Source organism: Salvelinus alpinus, chromosome 26 (genome assembly GCF_045679555.1).
Source record: "Salvelinus alpinus chromosome 26, SLU_Salpinus.1, whole genome shotgun sequence".
Classification (NCBI taxonomy): Eukaryota; Metazoa; Chordata; class Actinopteri; order Salmoniformes; family Salmonidae; genus Salvelinus; species Salvelinus alpinus.
The window spans coordinates 4,991,272-5,008,864 of record NC_092111.1 but is presented as its reverse complement, the minus strand read 5'-3'; the positions used below and the strand labels follow the sequence as shown (position 1 = coordinate 5,008,864).

Sequence of the window (17,593 nt, the reverse complement as noted above, 5' to 3'; positions counted from 1 at the left end):
ATAATATTAAATTCCACAAATTATCAAGGCACAACTGTTATTTGAAATCCATTCCAGGTGACTACCTCATGAAGCTGGTTGAGAGAATGCCAACAGTTTGTAAAGCTGTCATCAAGGCAAATGGTGGCTACTTTGAAGAATCCAAATATAAAATATATTTTGATTAGTTTAACACTTTTTTTGGTTAATACGTGATTCCTTATGTGTTATTTCATTGTTTTGATGTCTTCACTGTTATTCTACAATGTAGAAAATTGTCAAAATAAATGTAAACCCTTGAATGAGTAGGTGTGTCTAAAATCTTGCCTGGAACTGTACTTTTATATATATATATTATTTTTTTTATCTAGTTGGATAAACACTCCAAAGCCTACCTGACTGCTTGGAGGTGTCCGCATGGTCCTAAAGTTGCCCAATTTTGTATCACATTCCAATGATAAAACTGGGGGGGACAAAAATGCAATTTCCCCAATGAAAGTTGCGTCCCTGATTTTTTTGTATATTTAAATGAGCCAAATGATCTTATCATGAGCCATCTGTGAATGTAATTGAGACAATAAAATCTTGTTTCCACAGATATGGTTTGAACAATAAGTTATCAGGTTCATTCATGTCAAATTGGGTAACTTACGGAAAGCCGCAAGTATGGTCCTTTGCTTCCCAGGAATTTTGAAGAAATTACATTGAAAGTCTATGCGGTGGTGGAAAAAGTACCCAATTGTTATACTTGAGTAAAAATATAGATACCTTAATAGAAAGTTTCTCAAGTAAAAGTGAAAGTCACCCAGTAAAATAGTACTTGAGTATAAGTCTAAAAGTATTTGGTTTTAAATATACTTAAGTATCAAAAGTAACTGTAATTGCTAAAATATACTATCAAAAGTAGAAGTAAAAATATAAGTCAATTAAATTTCCTTATATTAATTAAGCAATGCAGACGGCACCATTTTATTGTTTTTAAAATGTACGAATAGCCAGGGGCACACTTCAACGCATTATTTACAAAAGATGCATTTGTGTTTCGTGATTCCGCCAGATCAGAGGCAGTAGAGATTACCAGGGATGTTCTCTTGATAAGTGTGTGAATTGGACCATTTTCCTGTCCTGTTAAGCATTCAAAAAGGTAACGAATACTTTGGGTTGTCAGGGAAAATGTATGGAGTAAAAAGTACAATATTTTCTTTAGGAATGTACACTAGTGAAGTAAAAGTAAAAGTTGTCAGAAATATAAATAGTAGCCTCCCGAATGGCACAGTGGTCTAAGGCACTCCATCGCAGTGCTAGCTGTCCCGCTAGAGATCCTGGTTCGAACCCAGGCTCTGTCGCAGCCGGGAGCATGCACGCTGACACGGTAGCCAGCTGTACGGTGTTTCCTCCGCCACCTTGGCGTGGCTGGCTTCTGGGTTAAGCGGGTATTGTTTCAAGAAGCAGTGCGGCTTGGTTGGGTCATGTTTCGGAGGACGCACGGCTCTCGACCTTCACCAAGTCCATACGGGAGTTGCAGCGATGAGACATGACTACCATGAAATTGAGGTGGTAAATAAAAAAAAGAATCATATAAATAGCAAAGTACAGATACCCCCAAAATATTTTTATTTAAGTACTTTTGACCACTGAGTGTATGCAGGCTAAATGCAGTTCTGCAATAATTATGGGTAGCAGAACTCACAGGGAACACAGCGAGTCTCTTGCTAAAGGCAGCAAGGGTGATGTCTTGTGATCCTCATAGTTTGCTGCTAAAATTGTTTTCATGATCAAACACACACATAGGTTTCATCCCAAATGTCACCCTATTCATTATATAGTGCAGCTAGTGCATCATCTGGTCAAAAGTAGTACACTATATAGGGGAAAGGGTGCCATTTGGGATGCACACATAGTATACACAGAGTTTGATCAAAACCTGTACAACAAGGACACTATGCCAAGAAAGCCTTGAGCTTAAATACTAGACATTGAGACAGTAAGAGATGGAGATTATGGACTGATAGTGTTTTGATGTGTTCAGGTGCACAGTTTATACCAGGGGGTATAGAGATTTCCACTCCAAAGGGACATGCAATATTGGGAAAAAGAAGACCCCTACACGATCCTACAATGACTTTCTGAGTTGGTATTAGCTGATGCATATACAGCGCCTTCAGAAAGCATTCACACCCCTTGACTTTTTCCACATTTTGTTGTTACAGCCTGAATTCAAAATTGATTAAATTGGGATGTTGTCACTGGCCTACACACAATGTCAAAGTGGAATTATGTTTTTAGAATATTTTACAAATTAAGAACATATGGAAAGCTGAAATGTCTTGAGTCAATAAGTATTCAACCCCTTTGTTATGGCAAGCCTAAATAAGTTCAGGAGTAAAAATGTGCTTAACAAGTCACATAATAAGTTGCATGCACACTCTGTGTGCAAAAATAGTGTTGAACAAGATTTTTGAATGACTACTCCACAGATACAATTATCTTTAAGGTCCCTCAGTTGGCCAGTGAATTTCAACCACAGAGACCAGGGAGGTTTTCCAATGCCTTGAAAATAAGGGCACCTATTGGTAGATGGGGAAAAAAACTCACACTGCGTGCAATAAATCAAATCAAATTTTATTGGTCACATTCACATTTTTAGCAGATGTTATTGCAGGTGTAGCAAAATGCTTGTGTTCCTAGCTCCAACAGTGCAGTACTATCTAACAATTCACAACACACACACAAATCTAAAAGTAAAAGAATGGAATATAGAAATATTAGAACGAGCAATGTCAGAGTGGCATTGACAAATCTACAGCAGAATAGAATACAGTATATACATACAAGATGAGTAAAGCAGAATGTAAACATTATTAAAGTGCCTAGTGTTCCATTATTAAAGTGAACAGTGATTCCATGTCTATGTATATAGGGCAGCAGCCTCTAAGGTGCAGGGTTAAGTAACCGGGTGGTAGCTGGCTAGTGATGGCTATTTAACAGTCTGATGGCCTTGAGATAGAAGCTGTTTTTCAGTCTCTCAGTCCCAGCTTGGATGCACCTGTACTGACCTCGCCTTCTGCATGATGGCGGGGTGAACAGGCCGTTGCTTGGGTGGTTGATGGCTTTGATGATCTTTTTGGTCTTCCTGTGTCATCGGGTGCTGTATGTGTCCTGGAGGGCAGGCAGTGTGCCCCCGGTGATGCGTTGGGCAGACTGCACCACCCTCTGGAGAGCCCTGCGGTTGCCTGGAAATAGATGTGCAGCAACACTCCCCATCCAACCTGACAGAGCTTGTTAGGATCTGCAGAGAAGAATGCGTGAAACTCCCCAAATAAATGTACGTCATACCCAAGAAGACTCAAGGCTGTAATCGCTGCCAAAGGTACTTCAACAAAGTACTGAGTAAAGGGTCTGAATACTTATGTCAATGTGATATTTACGTTTTGGCTTTGTCATTATCGGGTATCGTGTGTAGGTTAATGAGGGGAAAAAATATTTCATCCATTTTAGGATAAGCCTGTAACGTAACAAAATGTGGAAAAAGTCAAGGGGTCTGACTCCCTTATCTCTGTACCCCCCATGTAAGGTTCTTCAGTCGAGCAGTGAATTTCAAACACAGATTCAACCAGAATGACCAGTAAGGTTTTCAAATGCCTTGCAAAAAAGGGAACTTATTGGTAGACGAGTATAAAAAGAAGTCAACATTGAATATCCCTAGGAACATAGTGAAGTTGTTATATAGTTACACTTTGGATGGTGTATCAATACACCCAGTCACTACAAAGATACAGGCGTCCTATCTAACTCAGTCGCCGGAGAGGAAGGAAACTGTTCCATAGGCCTATGGTGACATTAAAACAGTTACGGAGTTTAATAGCTGTGATAGGAGAAAACTGACGATGGATCAGCTACATTGTACTTACTCCACAATACTAAACTAAATGACAGAGTAAAAAGAAGGAAGCCTGTATGGAATAAAAATATTCCAAAACATGGATGCTGTTTGAAATAAGGCACTAAAGAAAAGCTGCAAAAAATGTGCCAAAGAAATTAACTTTATGTCCTGAATACAACGCGTTATGTTTGGGGCAAGTCCAACACAACACATCACTAAGTACCACTTCTTATTTTCAAGCATGGTGGTGGCTGCATCAAAACTAGGGAGTTTTTTTGTTGATTAAAATAGACAGATTAGAGCTAATCACAGGCAAAATCCTAGAGGAATACCTGATTGTCTTCTTTCCCACAGACACTACGAGACAAATGTATCTTTCAGAAGGACAATAACCTAAAACACAATGCCAAATCAACATTGGAGTTGCTTACCAAGACGACATTGAATGTTCCTTAGTGGCCCAGTTACAGTTTTGACTTAAATCGGATTTGTTTACATCCCTGTTAGTGAGCATTTCACCTTTGCCAAGATAATCCATCTACCTGACAGGTGGATTTTGGACTTCAATTTCAGTTATTTAAATGTATGATTCTGAGAACTTTTTGGCAATTTAAAAATCTTTATTTCAAAGAGCATTTGACAAGAAACACATTATTCTGGTCTACAATCCATTTCTTCACCTTTAGCACCAAGTGTATGTTATTGAGCATCCTCAGAAAAATGTATGAATTTATAAAGTTTTAATCATATTTTTTATTGAACACTCACAGTGAACAGACAGATATGTGCACACAAGGGAAGTGACAAATTAATCAAACACATAATACAATTGTTTGAGAAAGAATTTGCAAAACTACATGCTCTCACCCGCTTTTTTACTATGGAGATATATTAGACCTCTTAAACTACTTCCCATTTCACCATCTCTTTTACTCAAAAAGCTACCTTCAAATTAACCAAAGCATTGAAACGACAAATGTAAAGATTAGTCAGAAAATATGTTAAATGCTCTTAAACAGTTTTGAAATATACATTTGCAAAGTTTAACAGTGCAGTTTGGAAGGGCGTTTGTTTTAATGAGTTGTTTTAATAGGCTTGGACACCATAACACTATACAACATTGATGATTTAAGTGCCTAAACGAATCAAATGTAATTGGTATACTACATAATGTTAGTTTATAACTTTTACAGGTTTTCCCATTACATTTTCAAATACGCAAGTACTAGATTCATAACATACTTTCACAAGACAATTTTGACAATTGCATGCATAACAAGACCCACAAACACTTTCTTAGACTAGATTTCACATAAATGGCGACATACAAAACGAAACACAGTTGTGTGTTTGAGCTCCTGAAAGAAACAAGGGGGAATATAAAGCCTATTTCTATGCGTAGAATAGATCAACCATGTACAAAATGCAGACAAATAGAAAAACACAACAACCCATTAATAGTAGACACTAGCATCATCAGAACAGGGTGCTAGATGAGGCGAATAGCCCATTGAGCCAAATGTTAGAGTAGAATCATTTTGTTGCATTTCCAAAACTCTAAAGGAGAACTTTCCCTTTAAGCTCAGATTATAATGCTATTGACGCACACAACAGCTCCCACCCTCAACGACTGCACACTTTCACCCCAGCATGCTAAATATTAGGTGCCAAGATTGTGTCACTGTCTACAAACAAAGGAGACATGCTGGTGTTAGTGTGTTAACGTTGTCAAGGGTTGTTGTGAGTCTGTCAAACGGAGACCTTTCTCCTCTTCATCCGTTTCCATGGTTTTCTCATCGGAGGAGAGCTCAGAAGATGGTGCTCCAGCGTTTGGGGGGAAGGCGGGACTTGGTCTCCTGTAAACAGAGGGAAGCAGAAGTAATACATTAGACTGATATCTGAAATATTAAATTCTATACAACCAAAGGAGGAAATATAGAGCTTTAAAAGTGCTTGTCGTGGTTGGACGAGTGTCTCCATTCGATGGAAAGAAGGAGTTTCTATTTTCTATGAGAAGATTAGGGTTAAATTTGTTATTTGTGTTTGCATGATTGTCAAAAGTCACATTTTTCAGGGATATACTCTCAGGAAAGAGGGTTGAGGTAGGTATAAAGACATCAATAAAAATGAGTTGTGCAATAGAGATTAAACTGAAAAAGCATTGATAACAAAAGACACCATCCACTTTACCATTCATTTCCCTAATACCTATGCATCTACATAAAAATGACATAGCCAGGTACAGTGTAATTACAGTGTACTTACATACCTGTTTGCTTACTGTAATACCTGTTTATATCAATGTGTACCTACACTGTAATTACACTTTAACTACGTAAATATATAGGAGCATACTGTATATCATAAAGTGTAGCCCAACCAGTCAAGTTAAACCTATATAATTGTGTCCATTTAGTTCATGCACATGTTAGTTTAGTATGATGTCAAATAAATTGCAATGTAATTAGCTTTTTTGTGATTTACGTCAAAATGAATGAAGATTCAGGATGGATGTGGCTAGGTTACATCTCTAATTTACTCACTTTGACGATATCACCACTGTTGTTTTGAGAGGTAAACACAAATAAGAAACAGTGTTTATCAGGTGCACTCTTTAGACAGTGCAACTGTGCAGCGACAAGATAAACTTGGGACACAAAACATCAGGATGTCTCACCAGGTTGAAGATTTTGGACAGTGTCCCTTGGTCTCTGCGGCGTCTGTAAGATGTTTTTGTGGCATCAGCATGTGGTGGCGAGGCCTAGAACAAGATGCTTTATAAACACATGGAACATGGCTGGACCTGGGTATAAATCAGTGCTCAGCTCTCATTGGATGAAGTAGGGAGAGGACACCAAAATGGTGTTGAACTAGTAGTTATATTGAGTTTGAATATATTTTGATAAACACAATGGGTATAAATGTTACTTTACCACAATTCTCTTTTGCATTAAACCCAGAAATGTCATGTTTCTATCAAAATCCGTTTACTTCATTCAGTGGTCTGTTACTGTAAAAGAACGGTATGAACGAGACAGGAAGAGAAATAAATGAGGAGTGACCAACATTACAGCAACCTTTAGGGGGTAAGAAGATGGAAGACAAAGGCGTGTATTACTTCAGAGCACACATAACACAGAGAACTGGCAAGGAGCACATTTCAATTCGTACACCCTGGACAGCTCACTCTGTGGACACAGAGGAGTTGAATGAAGAAACACACAAATGCAGGAAGATTAGTGAGTCACCAGGAACAGAGAATGGGGCAGAGATGAAAGAGTCTCACAGACTGGTAAAGGAAAGGAAGGGCGGAAAGAAAGGCGGAAACTGTTGTGTATAGGGGTCCCTGAGAGTGTCTTTACCGGCTGCGGTTCAGAAATAGTTGAGCAGTGTCAAAGTCATCCAGAAGCAGTGACTCTAAATTAAAATGTCAGAGAAACAGAAAACATGAGACGTAATGTCACCACAGTATAAGCTGTATCTGAGCTTTTCACCAGCCACTACGTCCCATGAATAATTCCAATGTGAGAAAAACTGTGTTCGACGTTGATTCATGCATCTGACATTTTCCATTAGAGTAAGAATAGTAAGGTCAACAATGTTTGTGCTTAGCAAAATGTTATTTAGGCTTTCTAAGAAATATATGCGCATTCTTTTGGATGTTAACTGTCTTGAAGAATCACACAAGGGAAGGAAGATGCAGAGTTGGGAGAGTACACGTTAAATAAGAGGGAAGAACACAATCAAAACGCTCACAGAAGGACATGAGAGAAAGTCTTCAGACAGAGGGAAACATTTAAGATGGCATTATCAAACACAGGGCTGTGAGGTCAACACTGTTTTGGGGGTTTAGGGTTGAGTTTGAATGACCTACCAAGCCCAAGACCTCCCTCCACTAGACATGAAAGAAAAAGAGAGAATCAGGAAGATTCATGAAGGCCTACTGGAGCAGCACCTGTTACTATAACAACAACAAATGTAAAACTACTGTACTAGCTAGCGAACTTGCACAGGCCCATGAAGTCATGCGCTGTAAAAAGCAAGGAGCAGTTTAAAGATAATTACCACTTTTTTTTTCGAGCAGAGGCCTAAAGAAACAGTAACCACAGTAAAGTGAAATGTTTTTTAAAGGAGGTAATGGAACTCACCCTGGACTTGGGACGGGGAGAGGCTGTCACCTGAGGATACAGAACCCAACAAATGATAAGGTCCTATTCCATGAGTTCAAAGATGGAAACATAAGGCTAATGAGGAAAACCCTTTGCAACAGCAGAGAGTTTAATTTAAAAAAAAACAGTACTTTTGAAAGTTTGAAGGAGTGGTGCAGGCCTAGAGAAACTGACTTGTGCTCGATGACTACTCTACCCAATATCTTGTGGATATGTCTCCTAATGAGGACCAGAGCTGGGCAAAACATCTGGTCTGTCTAGATTATGAATAATGAAACCAAAAGTTGCTGGAGAACTTCAAATGGGTGAAAAATAACTTTGTCCAAGTTTACATTTATCTTGATGAGAGAACACACTGCTACATTATTCTCTGAGCAGTAGGTTCTCTCATCAATATAAATAGGCACATGACTGGGTGAAGATGAATACTGTAATGCACTACAAAACCGCTTATTTACAGCTACAAGTCAATCTTGTTCCAATTGTATGGCAAGTTTGATCATGCCCTTCTTATACTGTATCAAACAATCACCATTGACCAAAGCGGATGCCACTTCAGGTAATACATTTTCTCCAAGGTCTCTACAATGCTTCAGGTAAGATAAATACCATTGACAATTAAACTAGTTTATAATTCTTCGACAACAAAACATCTTGTGTCTTGTAAGAGTCTTGTAAGAGTAAGTTCAATATATTTATTTCACAACCTTTTCAACTTGACAATTACAATTTGTTTAAATAAAACGAATATAATACATGTTATGATATATAAAATCGCACAGAGGTTGTCAATCTAAGATACTCACGCTCAAGCTCCTGAAGAAATGCATTACGGCATTCTCATTAGCCCGACGTCGAGGGGCTGTCTTGGGGGAGGTGGCGTGACCCCGGAAGGACCCCTAAAGGTATAAAGAGTAGTCAAAAACTCACAGAAGTCTCACTGCTAACGTTGGACAATCAGGCTCAATTAAATGGCTGTGAGTACATGAACCTCTACGGGATCGGTGTCCCTATACCGGGACGGTTGAGCTAACGTGCGCTAATGTGATTAGCATGACGTTGTAAGTAACAAGAACTTTTCCCAGGACATAGACATTTCTGATATGGGCGGAGAGGCTTAAATTCTTGTTAATCTAACTGCACTGTCCAATTTACAGTAGCTAATACAGTGAAAAAATACTATGCTATTGTTTGAGGAGAGTGCACAACAACAAAAAACTTTTATCACAGCAACTGGTTTGATACATTCATCTCTGAGGGTAAATAATGTACTTACTGTCACACCCTGATCAGTTTCACCTGTTTTTGTGCTTGTCTCCACCCCCCTCCAGGTGTCGCAAATCTTCCCCATTATCCCCTCTGCATTTCAACCTGCGTTCTCTGTTTGTCTGTTGCCGGTTCGTATTGTCTTGTCAGGTCTTAACAGCTTGTTTTCCCATCTTCCTGCTTTCTCATGTTTCTGTTTCCTTGTTCCCCCGGTTCTGACCATTTCTGCCTGCCCTGACTCGAGCCTGCCTGCCGTTCTGTACCTGCCTGACTTTGACCTGATTACGAACCTCTGCCTGCCCTGACCCTGCCTGCTATTCTGTACCTTATTGACTCTGCCCTGGATTACGGACCTCTGCCTTCCCTTGACCTGTCTTTTGCCTGCCCCCTGTTTGGGTCAATAAACATCTTTGATTCTAGCTGTCTGCATCTGGGTCTTATCCTGAGTTTTGATAGTAGGAACTGGTCATGACCGACCCAGCAGACTCAGACCTGCGCCACAAGGCTGTCTCCCAGCAAGAAGCCATCATTGGAAGACACAAGGAGTTACTGCAATGCCTTATGGAGGGACTCCATACCCGGGCGGAACGCCATGACCAGGCGTTCGATACATTACTGGAGCAATTCCGCAGACTCCTTACAAAGCAGCAAGCCACACCAGTTATTCACCAGACTCTCAGCAATCCCGCCACCAGTGACGTTTCTTCCCAGCCTACACCAGTTTCCCGAGAACCCCGCTTACCTCCTCCCGAGCGTTCCACTGGAGATTCTGGAACCTACCGGGTCTTTCTCTCCCAGTGCTCCCTCTTCTTCGAGCTGCAGCCTTCTTCGTTCCCCTCGGACCGCTCGAGGATAGCGTACAACGCTGATGTACGGGAGGGCACTCGCCTGGGCTACGGCAGTGTCGGAGCAACAGTCTGCCGTCTGCCTCAGTCTGGAGGAGTTTGTGGTGGAAGTACGGAAGTTCGAGTCTCCGTTGTCCGGGAGAGAGGCTTTGTTACTGGGCTTCCCCCGTCAGACGGCAACAATACTATCCATTTTATTCTTCTTCCAAAGTTACCCTCAGCCAAGGAGCTCATGGTGCAGCATGTCTTCTGGATCCATGGACTTCCGGTCGACATGGTCTCCGATCGGGGTCCCCAGTTCTCGTCCCAGTTCTGGAAGGCGTTCTGCAATCTCATTGGGTCGTCGGCCAGCCTGTCCTCTGGTTTCCATCCCCAATCTAATGGCCAGTCGGAGCGAGCCAATCAGGACCTGGAGACGGCCCTTTGTTGCCTTGTCTCTGCCAACCCCACCACCTGGAGCCAGCAACTCGTGTGGGTGGAATATGCCCTCAACACCCTTCCCTGCTCGGCCACTGGTCTCTTGCCCTTTGAGTGTTCCTTGGGATATCAGCCCCCACTCTTCACCGAGCAAGAGGAAGAAGTCAGCATACCTGCCCCTCCAGGTGGAGTCCCGTAAACTTTTCCCCCGTTTCATTGGCCCGTTCCCAATCTCTAAAATACTTAGCCACTATGCTGTTCGCCTTCTGTTGCCCCACACCCTTTGTATCCATCCTACGTTTCATGTGTCTAAGAATAAAACCTGTGTCTCACTGTCCTTTGTCTTCTGTTTACAGAACAGCCTGCCTGCTGTTCTGTACCTTATTGACTCTGCCCTATATTATGGACCTCTGTGTGCCTTTGACCTGTCTTTTGCCTGCCCCCTGTTTGGGTCAATAAACATCTGTGATTCTAGCTGTCTGCATCTGGGTCTTATCCTGATTTCTGATACTTACATTCAGTAATCTTGCTCTGATTTGTCATCCTGAGGGTCCCAGAGATAAAATGTAGCATAGTTTTGTTTGATAAAATCAATTTTTATATTCAAATGTAGGAACTGGGTTCTACAGTTTGAAACCCTGCTGTCTCTGGCTCCACACCCACCTCACCTGGCCAACTAGATGTGTGAAAGTTAGTGTATGAGCTAATGATCCATCATGTATGACATTCCTGGTAGTGTGTAAACTTACATTTTGTATTACCATATCATTTTTGTATGTTCTCTATAGTTATGTACTTGAAAATGTATTAATTGACCAATTCGGCACATTTGGGCAGACTTGATACAAAATATTGTCCAGTATTGCAATTCTTCACTGGATCAATCTGAAACGTTGCACACACACTGCTGACATCTAGTGGCCAAAATCTAAATTGCGCCTAAACTGCAATATTATATGATGGCCTTTCTCTTGCATTTCAATGATGATGAAAAAAAATTATAATAGAAAATGCATGTTTTTTTGTTTGTATTATCTTTTACCGGATCTAATGTGTTATATTATCCTACATTAATTTCACATTTCCATAAACTTTAAAGTGTTTCTTTCAAATGGTGTCAAGAATATGCATATCCTTGCTTCAGGTCCTGAGCTACAGGCAGTTAGATTTGGGTATGTCATTTTAGACGAAAATGGGTCCATAAACTACTTTGTACAGTATGTACTGTATGTATTTTAAGCAATTTTTCAACTTGAGGTGACTTTCTGAACAGATGCTCTGCTCTGTATTTCTTTGCAATGTTAAGCATCCTAGTTCACAGAGTTAGTTTTTTTACATGGTTTGCTCAAGGAAATTAGAAATTAAATGAAATGCACACAGATGAGTTCAAAAAAAGGGTTGCATAACCAAATGCTCCCTTACATGGAGGTGATTGTGTTGTTTTTTAAAAGCTGTCTGTATGGAGGATTGCACTTCAATGGAAGATGTTCAAAATGTGTATAAATAACCTATTCTAGAAAGTAAAGTATAATTGTGCAGAAATAAATTCAGATATCCATGAACTTTACTACAGCAAGAAAATTCAGGCTGAATTCAAGCCTTTTCAAGGCCCCTCCCTCCAGATATAGGTTTTAATTGGATAACTTTTTTGTTGCTAAGAATTTCCCTGCGCTGCAGGAAATGTGGATGAGCTTCGTGATTTACACAAATTTACTGAAAATCCGCACTAAGACACGATTATATTAACAGTATCGCACTTTGTAGCCTACTTTTGTCCAGTCCATAACCACAGATCAAGCAACATTATGGGCTAAACGTTCAAATCCTGTTGCAGCAGGATTATTTTGCTATGATAAATACTGGTCAAAAAAGGATCCTAGGTCTGTAACCCAACCTAGAGCATAATGTTAATTTCCATTATCATAGCTGACAGTGATTAATACAAGCGCTGAGTGGAGAAGACTAGATATTCTTTTAGAATGTCTGCAATGGGAAAATTATGCAATTTTCCGGGTTAAAATGCATATATATTGACAAAACATGACAGAAAAATTCATAACATCAGAGATAAGCAGTTGTTAACCTGCCATCACTCAGCAATGTGCCCCCCTTCCCTAGTTTTGGTTGCAATAAACTCGAGAGAAAATAAAGACGAGGCTCAGAATCATTTGGGGGTGTTTGATCGATTTGCTTAGCTTGAGGAAAAAACACGAGACCTTGAAACCCGCAGAGGACCAACTGGTGCATGATGCAGACAGATCACATTGGATATTCCGTTTGCTATCAAGTCTGTACAGCTAAATAAATGGTGGTCAACGTTTTATGAATTCAAGCTATGCAGTAGTTGTATATTAGACACCTGAATTCAAACTGTGATCATACGAAACACACCTGTCCATTTCAAAAGTTACATTCTCACACTTTCCCACTGGGGAAGCTTCTGGAGAATTTGTAGCAATGCACTTATGACAGCAAACACCCAGTGAAACACACAGCTATCCAAAATAATTCAGTGGTCAATTAAAATTCAGTGGTCAATTAAGATTCAAGCCTAAAAAGAAGTTTAGAACTAAAATGGAAATTAGATGGACCCTTTGGAATGTATTCGACTTGATTCTGACTATTGCAATAATTTGAGGAACTATACTTCAACAATATTTTAAGAGGTAAGGTATTGATTTTTTCAATGTTGGTCATAAACATTAAAGACATGCCTCGGAACTATTAAATATTTTTTAAACCTCCTGCTTTGGGTTGAATGTGTCAATGTGTAGTTCATACATGCATAATCTATGAGCAGAATTACGTTTTTAGCACAATTAGCCACAAAATTCCTAGTTTGAAAGTGACTGTTTACTGGAAGCTGTGCGGCACCATTTTCCCTCCATTTTCCCACTTGTGGGCCAGCCGCATGCAATTCAAGTCCCAGCCAAAGAGCTTTAGCCCCTCGCCATTTGAGTGACTGCTAGCAGGATGCACACACAGCAGAGCAAGAGAGACAGCGATGACATGGTGCACATGTCTGACGTAGTACGCAATTCTCGTGGACCCCTTTTGGCTCATGAGAGCTACTACAGGCCAAAAAGTATACAAACGTACTGGAGAATCTCTCCAGAGATTGTCAGCAAATAAATGGTGTATTCCTGTTAATCAATGAGAATCCCTGTTATCTTTAGCGGTTCTATAGCTATTAATTTCCCCCCTCAAAAATCCTTAACATGGAGAAACAATGCCAAACAATCTGTACAGCAAGTTGTCCATTTGATATTTTGGGTAGATCTAGAATAAAAATTAAATGACCAATTATCTAAGATTATTACATCAGGTATTCTACAAGTATTTTAGCTCTGCACAATAAATAAATCACCTTTTTTCAAAGAATCTCTCTCGACTGCACACAAAAACTGGAGAGATCTATCCATACCATCATCATATTAGAACTCTATAGACTGGAAGAGTCTTGGTGAGGCCATTGATCATAACAGTTGGTAACCCCAGATGCTCACCTTGCTCCTTTTGTTTTTGTCACCTCCAAAGAACGTGCTAATCTGATCCATCAGGCCAGGGGCCTTCTTCCTCCTGCTCAGTCCAAATGAGCTTTGCCCTGAGGTACTCGCTGTGGCCATGCTGGATAGTGGTTAGGTAGGGCTGGGACGACTGCTCTGTATCTGGGATTAAGACCTTTCAAACCAACTCTGTAATCGCTCTGCTGTTGCTCCTTGGATACTTTTCTATCTGTCTGATGTTGAACGGGCAGTCTTTGAAGGTGTCGTCCCCGTGCCCCAATGTATCATGGGAGATGAGGCAGGTCAGGTGGGGGTAGGCGGGCACAGTGGCGTACATGGTGCTGGCCTGACTCCAGGCGTTCTTTGGCCTCTCAGTGCCTGTGGAGTCAGTCACTACCGCCCTCTGCATGGGCCAGCCATTGTACTCCCCCCCCCCTCCCCCCGGCCCGGCCTGAACTAGGGCCCTGATGCAAAACAGTCTCCAGCACTGTGAGGCCATTGTTTAAATGGACCCCATATATCTTTTTTGATTGATTATATTAAAATAAGATTTAAATTAGCCCTGTTTTCCATACAGTTGACTAGAAAAGGAAACATGTAAATGCTAACTAATGTTGAAACCTATGGAAATAATTTCTCTATGAAATAAGTTGTTAATCACAACTACACAAAAGTTTTGGTCAGTTATGGAAACATAAAAACCATACCTACTTATTTATCTCATAATTCATAAGAAATCCAATGCATTTAATAAGTAATAGTTATTATAGCTGATATTTACTCATGTTGTTTTGCCAATGCACTATATACGTTTACCCCCCAAAAAATGTCAAACTCGATTGTGTTGTTTTAATCCATAGAAGCTGCAGCAGCTGTGAAACAAAGCGTATTCTGTTAGAAAACACCCTAACATTAGCATATTCATATTTTGGAACAGATGCCTTTTGTTTTTTGTGTTTTTTAGGTAAATTTTTTTTACAAAGAAAACTATGTCAAGAAGGTTACTTTAAGAGCAAAAGAACCAAATCTTCAAAACTCTAGTTTTACGGTGATAATATGGGGTGAATTCCAAATATTTAATACCATTTTAAAGTTAAACAGTTCACAATGCAAAATATTGACCTAGTAGGATTAACCTGCAATGGCCTTAAAGACATTCCAAATACTACTTTCACCAATCTCACTCTGTTTTCTGATAAACTCAGAGAGCCCTGCTCTGCGCACCAAATGAGAGCACAGATAATAACTTTCACAAAGTCAGATGAGAGTGCTGTGAAACATCAGAAGAACAGATGAGATCAGATAAAATCGTAGTGTTAAAAGAAACGTAAAAGATCATGTTTCTTCAGAAAATGGGAACTACACATTGTATGCCATGTAAAAAAAGCAATTATCCTTTAGCCTGACACAGGCCTATAAACTGAAGGTAGGAGGTGTGTCAAACTAAATCTGCACAATGCTAATTTTTCACTGCATGCTGGTCATTAGTCAAAACTCCATGAGAACAGACTGGCTTGCCCAACAGTTACAGTTAATTCTATAAATGACCAGACTCACTGACATGGAACAAACCGCATAGGAACCATGAAGGAATGTGAGGAAGAGTTTAAGAATTTGAGTTATGCTATTCCATAGTGTTATGCTGTTCATGGGTAGACACATTACTTTGTGTACTACACGTGCCCCCTTACTATATATAGTATGTGGCCTAGATGGTGCCTAAATAGTAGCACGGTTTTAAAGGCTTTTGGCCACTCTATAAATGGAGTACACTTGGAGGGAGACATTTGTCCATTATGTCATGTCTACAGTAGTCCACCTGTTTTGTCAGAGAGGGTCTCTGAACAGCGCCCACAGGCCTGATAGAGAGCAGGAATGCACAGAGTGGGTCGACCGCACTGCATGTGCACTCGTGTCTAAAACACTCTTGGCTTTGTCCCACCAGTTTGGAGGGTCGAGAGAGACCGCAGGGGAAACAATACGGGCCATGGAGGAAAACTGTGGGACACAAACACGGGAGATATCCTTCAACCACGAGAAGAATGTAGATCTAGAGACCAGGACACCCACCTAGGGTAGCAGATTAGAATCTACTATTTAACAAGGCATTGTGCTGCCAATGTGCCTTAGGAGCCCACCAGTCAGGGAGACAAGTCTCCTCTGTTTCATCACGCGTGGCTGGGGAAAGACAATACGGGAGGTTGTTTACTCTTATCACAACAGCAGTTACACTGGTGCTTGAACATACTGTATCAGTACATACAAAAATAACATCAGCAAGGCTGTGAATGGTACCGTGACATATTTGAGGGCTCGTCCACTGTAACAGGTTGGTTGTTGGAAATGAATAAGTTGTCTCTCCGAGATCATAAATTGAAACAGTATAATTTGATATTCAAAGTCTTGACTGACCATTAGGTCTGTAACGACAACTGGGATTTCAAATGATAAACTTGATAACAGATGTGTAACTGTCATCTGTCTGTTATCATGAGTATGCTATCGCATGTCACAGATGTGAGAAGAGCTTAGGAACTTATTTATTAGTCTTCTATTTACATTGGTTTGTTATCCAAGCATCTTGTAGCAGCAGCACAATATATTACTTGGCTTTTGGGTCAAAACAAAAGAGCATGACATTGTTGTGACAAAAAAAACAAACGGCAGCATTATGCTCGGGCCTGGGCAGTGGCCTCTGCCAAGCGATGATGGAATCGCTGGCTTTCGACAATTGAGAGATTTGCATTGTTTTAACTCGCCAAAAGGATCTGAGGACACTCAGTGGGAAAAGCTCAAGTCTTACAGCTGATCCGATGAGTTCAGAGGTCTTAAGAGTTCACAGCCAAACAATGGGCTCTTTCCAGAAACCAAGCCGACACTTTGCATCAAAGTCATTGATCACGCTGTACAACAAAAACTATGCTTTAAAAGATACTACATAAATATTGTTCTATTTGAGTGCCATGTATAACATCCTAACAATCCAACAGACAATAACCACAGACAGGCAGTGTTTTATAAGACACAGGAAACAGTCAAAAGCCTCATTCTTGGCCTGTGTCAATTGAATGGTGAAAGCTTATGACCATGCCCATGTCCTCATCTACAGGCTGCCTAAAACATGGGAAGGTCATGTGGGGCTAGGACACCAATGTCACACGTATTAAGGCCTTATAGAAGATGTTCATGGGACAAGCGTGTCATCCAGGTCAGATTGAGGGGCATCAGTGAGACACCTCAATCAGCACAGATGTATAGCAGAGCCTCATAGTGATCCTTTAGTGTGTCTCATAAACAATACATATAAGTGTTCTTCCCTGTATTTGCTGGTGCTGACAGTAGCAATGGTTGGACTGTAACCTCAGAAACCCTCTGAGAGTATAAGCAAGAAAAGCCAGCATTATCTAGTGTAACCGATGTGAAATGGCTAGCTAGTTAGCGGTGGTGCGCGCTAGTAGCCTTTCAATCGGTGACGTCACTCGCTTTGAGACCTTGAAGTAGTGGTTCGCCGCGGCTTTTGTGGAGCGA

At 40.5% G+C, this 17,593-nt stretch overlaps 1 protein-coding gene across 4 annotated transcripts; it reads right to left on the bottom strand.

The window, feature by feature from the left end:
* Nucleotides 1-4,587: 4,587 nt before the first annotated feature.
* LOC139554489 (myelin basic protein-like) lies at nt 4,588-14,317 on the bottom strand. 4 transcript variants are annotated; one of them, XM_071367308.1, is made up of 7 exons: nt 14,066-14,316; nt 8,838-8,930; nt 8,011-8,040; nt 7,737-7,757; nt 6,540-6,623; nt 6,406-6,421; nt 5,588-5,718 (listed from the first exon to the last, which is right to left on the bottom strand). In XM_071367308.1, the coding sequence occupies exons 1-6, from the start codon at nt 14,183-14,185 to the stop codon at nt 6,416-6,418; spliced, it is 354 nt and encodes a 117-aa protein (XP_071223409.1). In that variant the 5' UTR covers nt 14,186-14,316; the 3' UTR covers nt 5,588-5,718; nt 6,406-6,415. The 4 variants fall into 4 exon arrangements, with proteins under 4 accessions (XP_071223407.1, XP_071223408.1, XP_071223409.1 ...); XM_071367306.1 differs by lacking the exon at nt 6,406-6,421 and having other exon boundaries at nt 4,588-5,718; nt 14,066-14,317; XM_071367309.1 differs by lacking the exon at nt 7,737-7,757 and having other exon boundaries at nt 14,066-14,314.
* Between the last annotated feature and the right edge of the window lie 3,276 nt (nt 14,318-17,593).

Coding starts and splice junctions, on each gene's coding strand:
- LOC139554489 (XM_071367306.1), bottom strand. CDS start 14,185: ATGGCCACAGCGAGTACCTCAGGGCAAAGCTCATTTGGACTGAGCAGG. Junction 8,041..8,837: donor ATTTCTTCAGGAGCTTGAGC/GTGAGTATCTTA, acceptor CTGTATCCTCAG/GTGACAGCCTCTCCCCGTCC. Junction 7,758..8,010: donor CTCCCCGTCCCAAGTCCAGG/GTGAGTTCCATT, acceptor TTTCATGTCTAG/TGGAGGGAGGTCTTGGGCTT.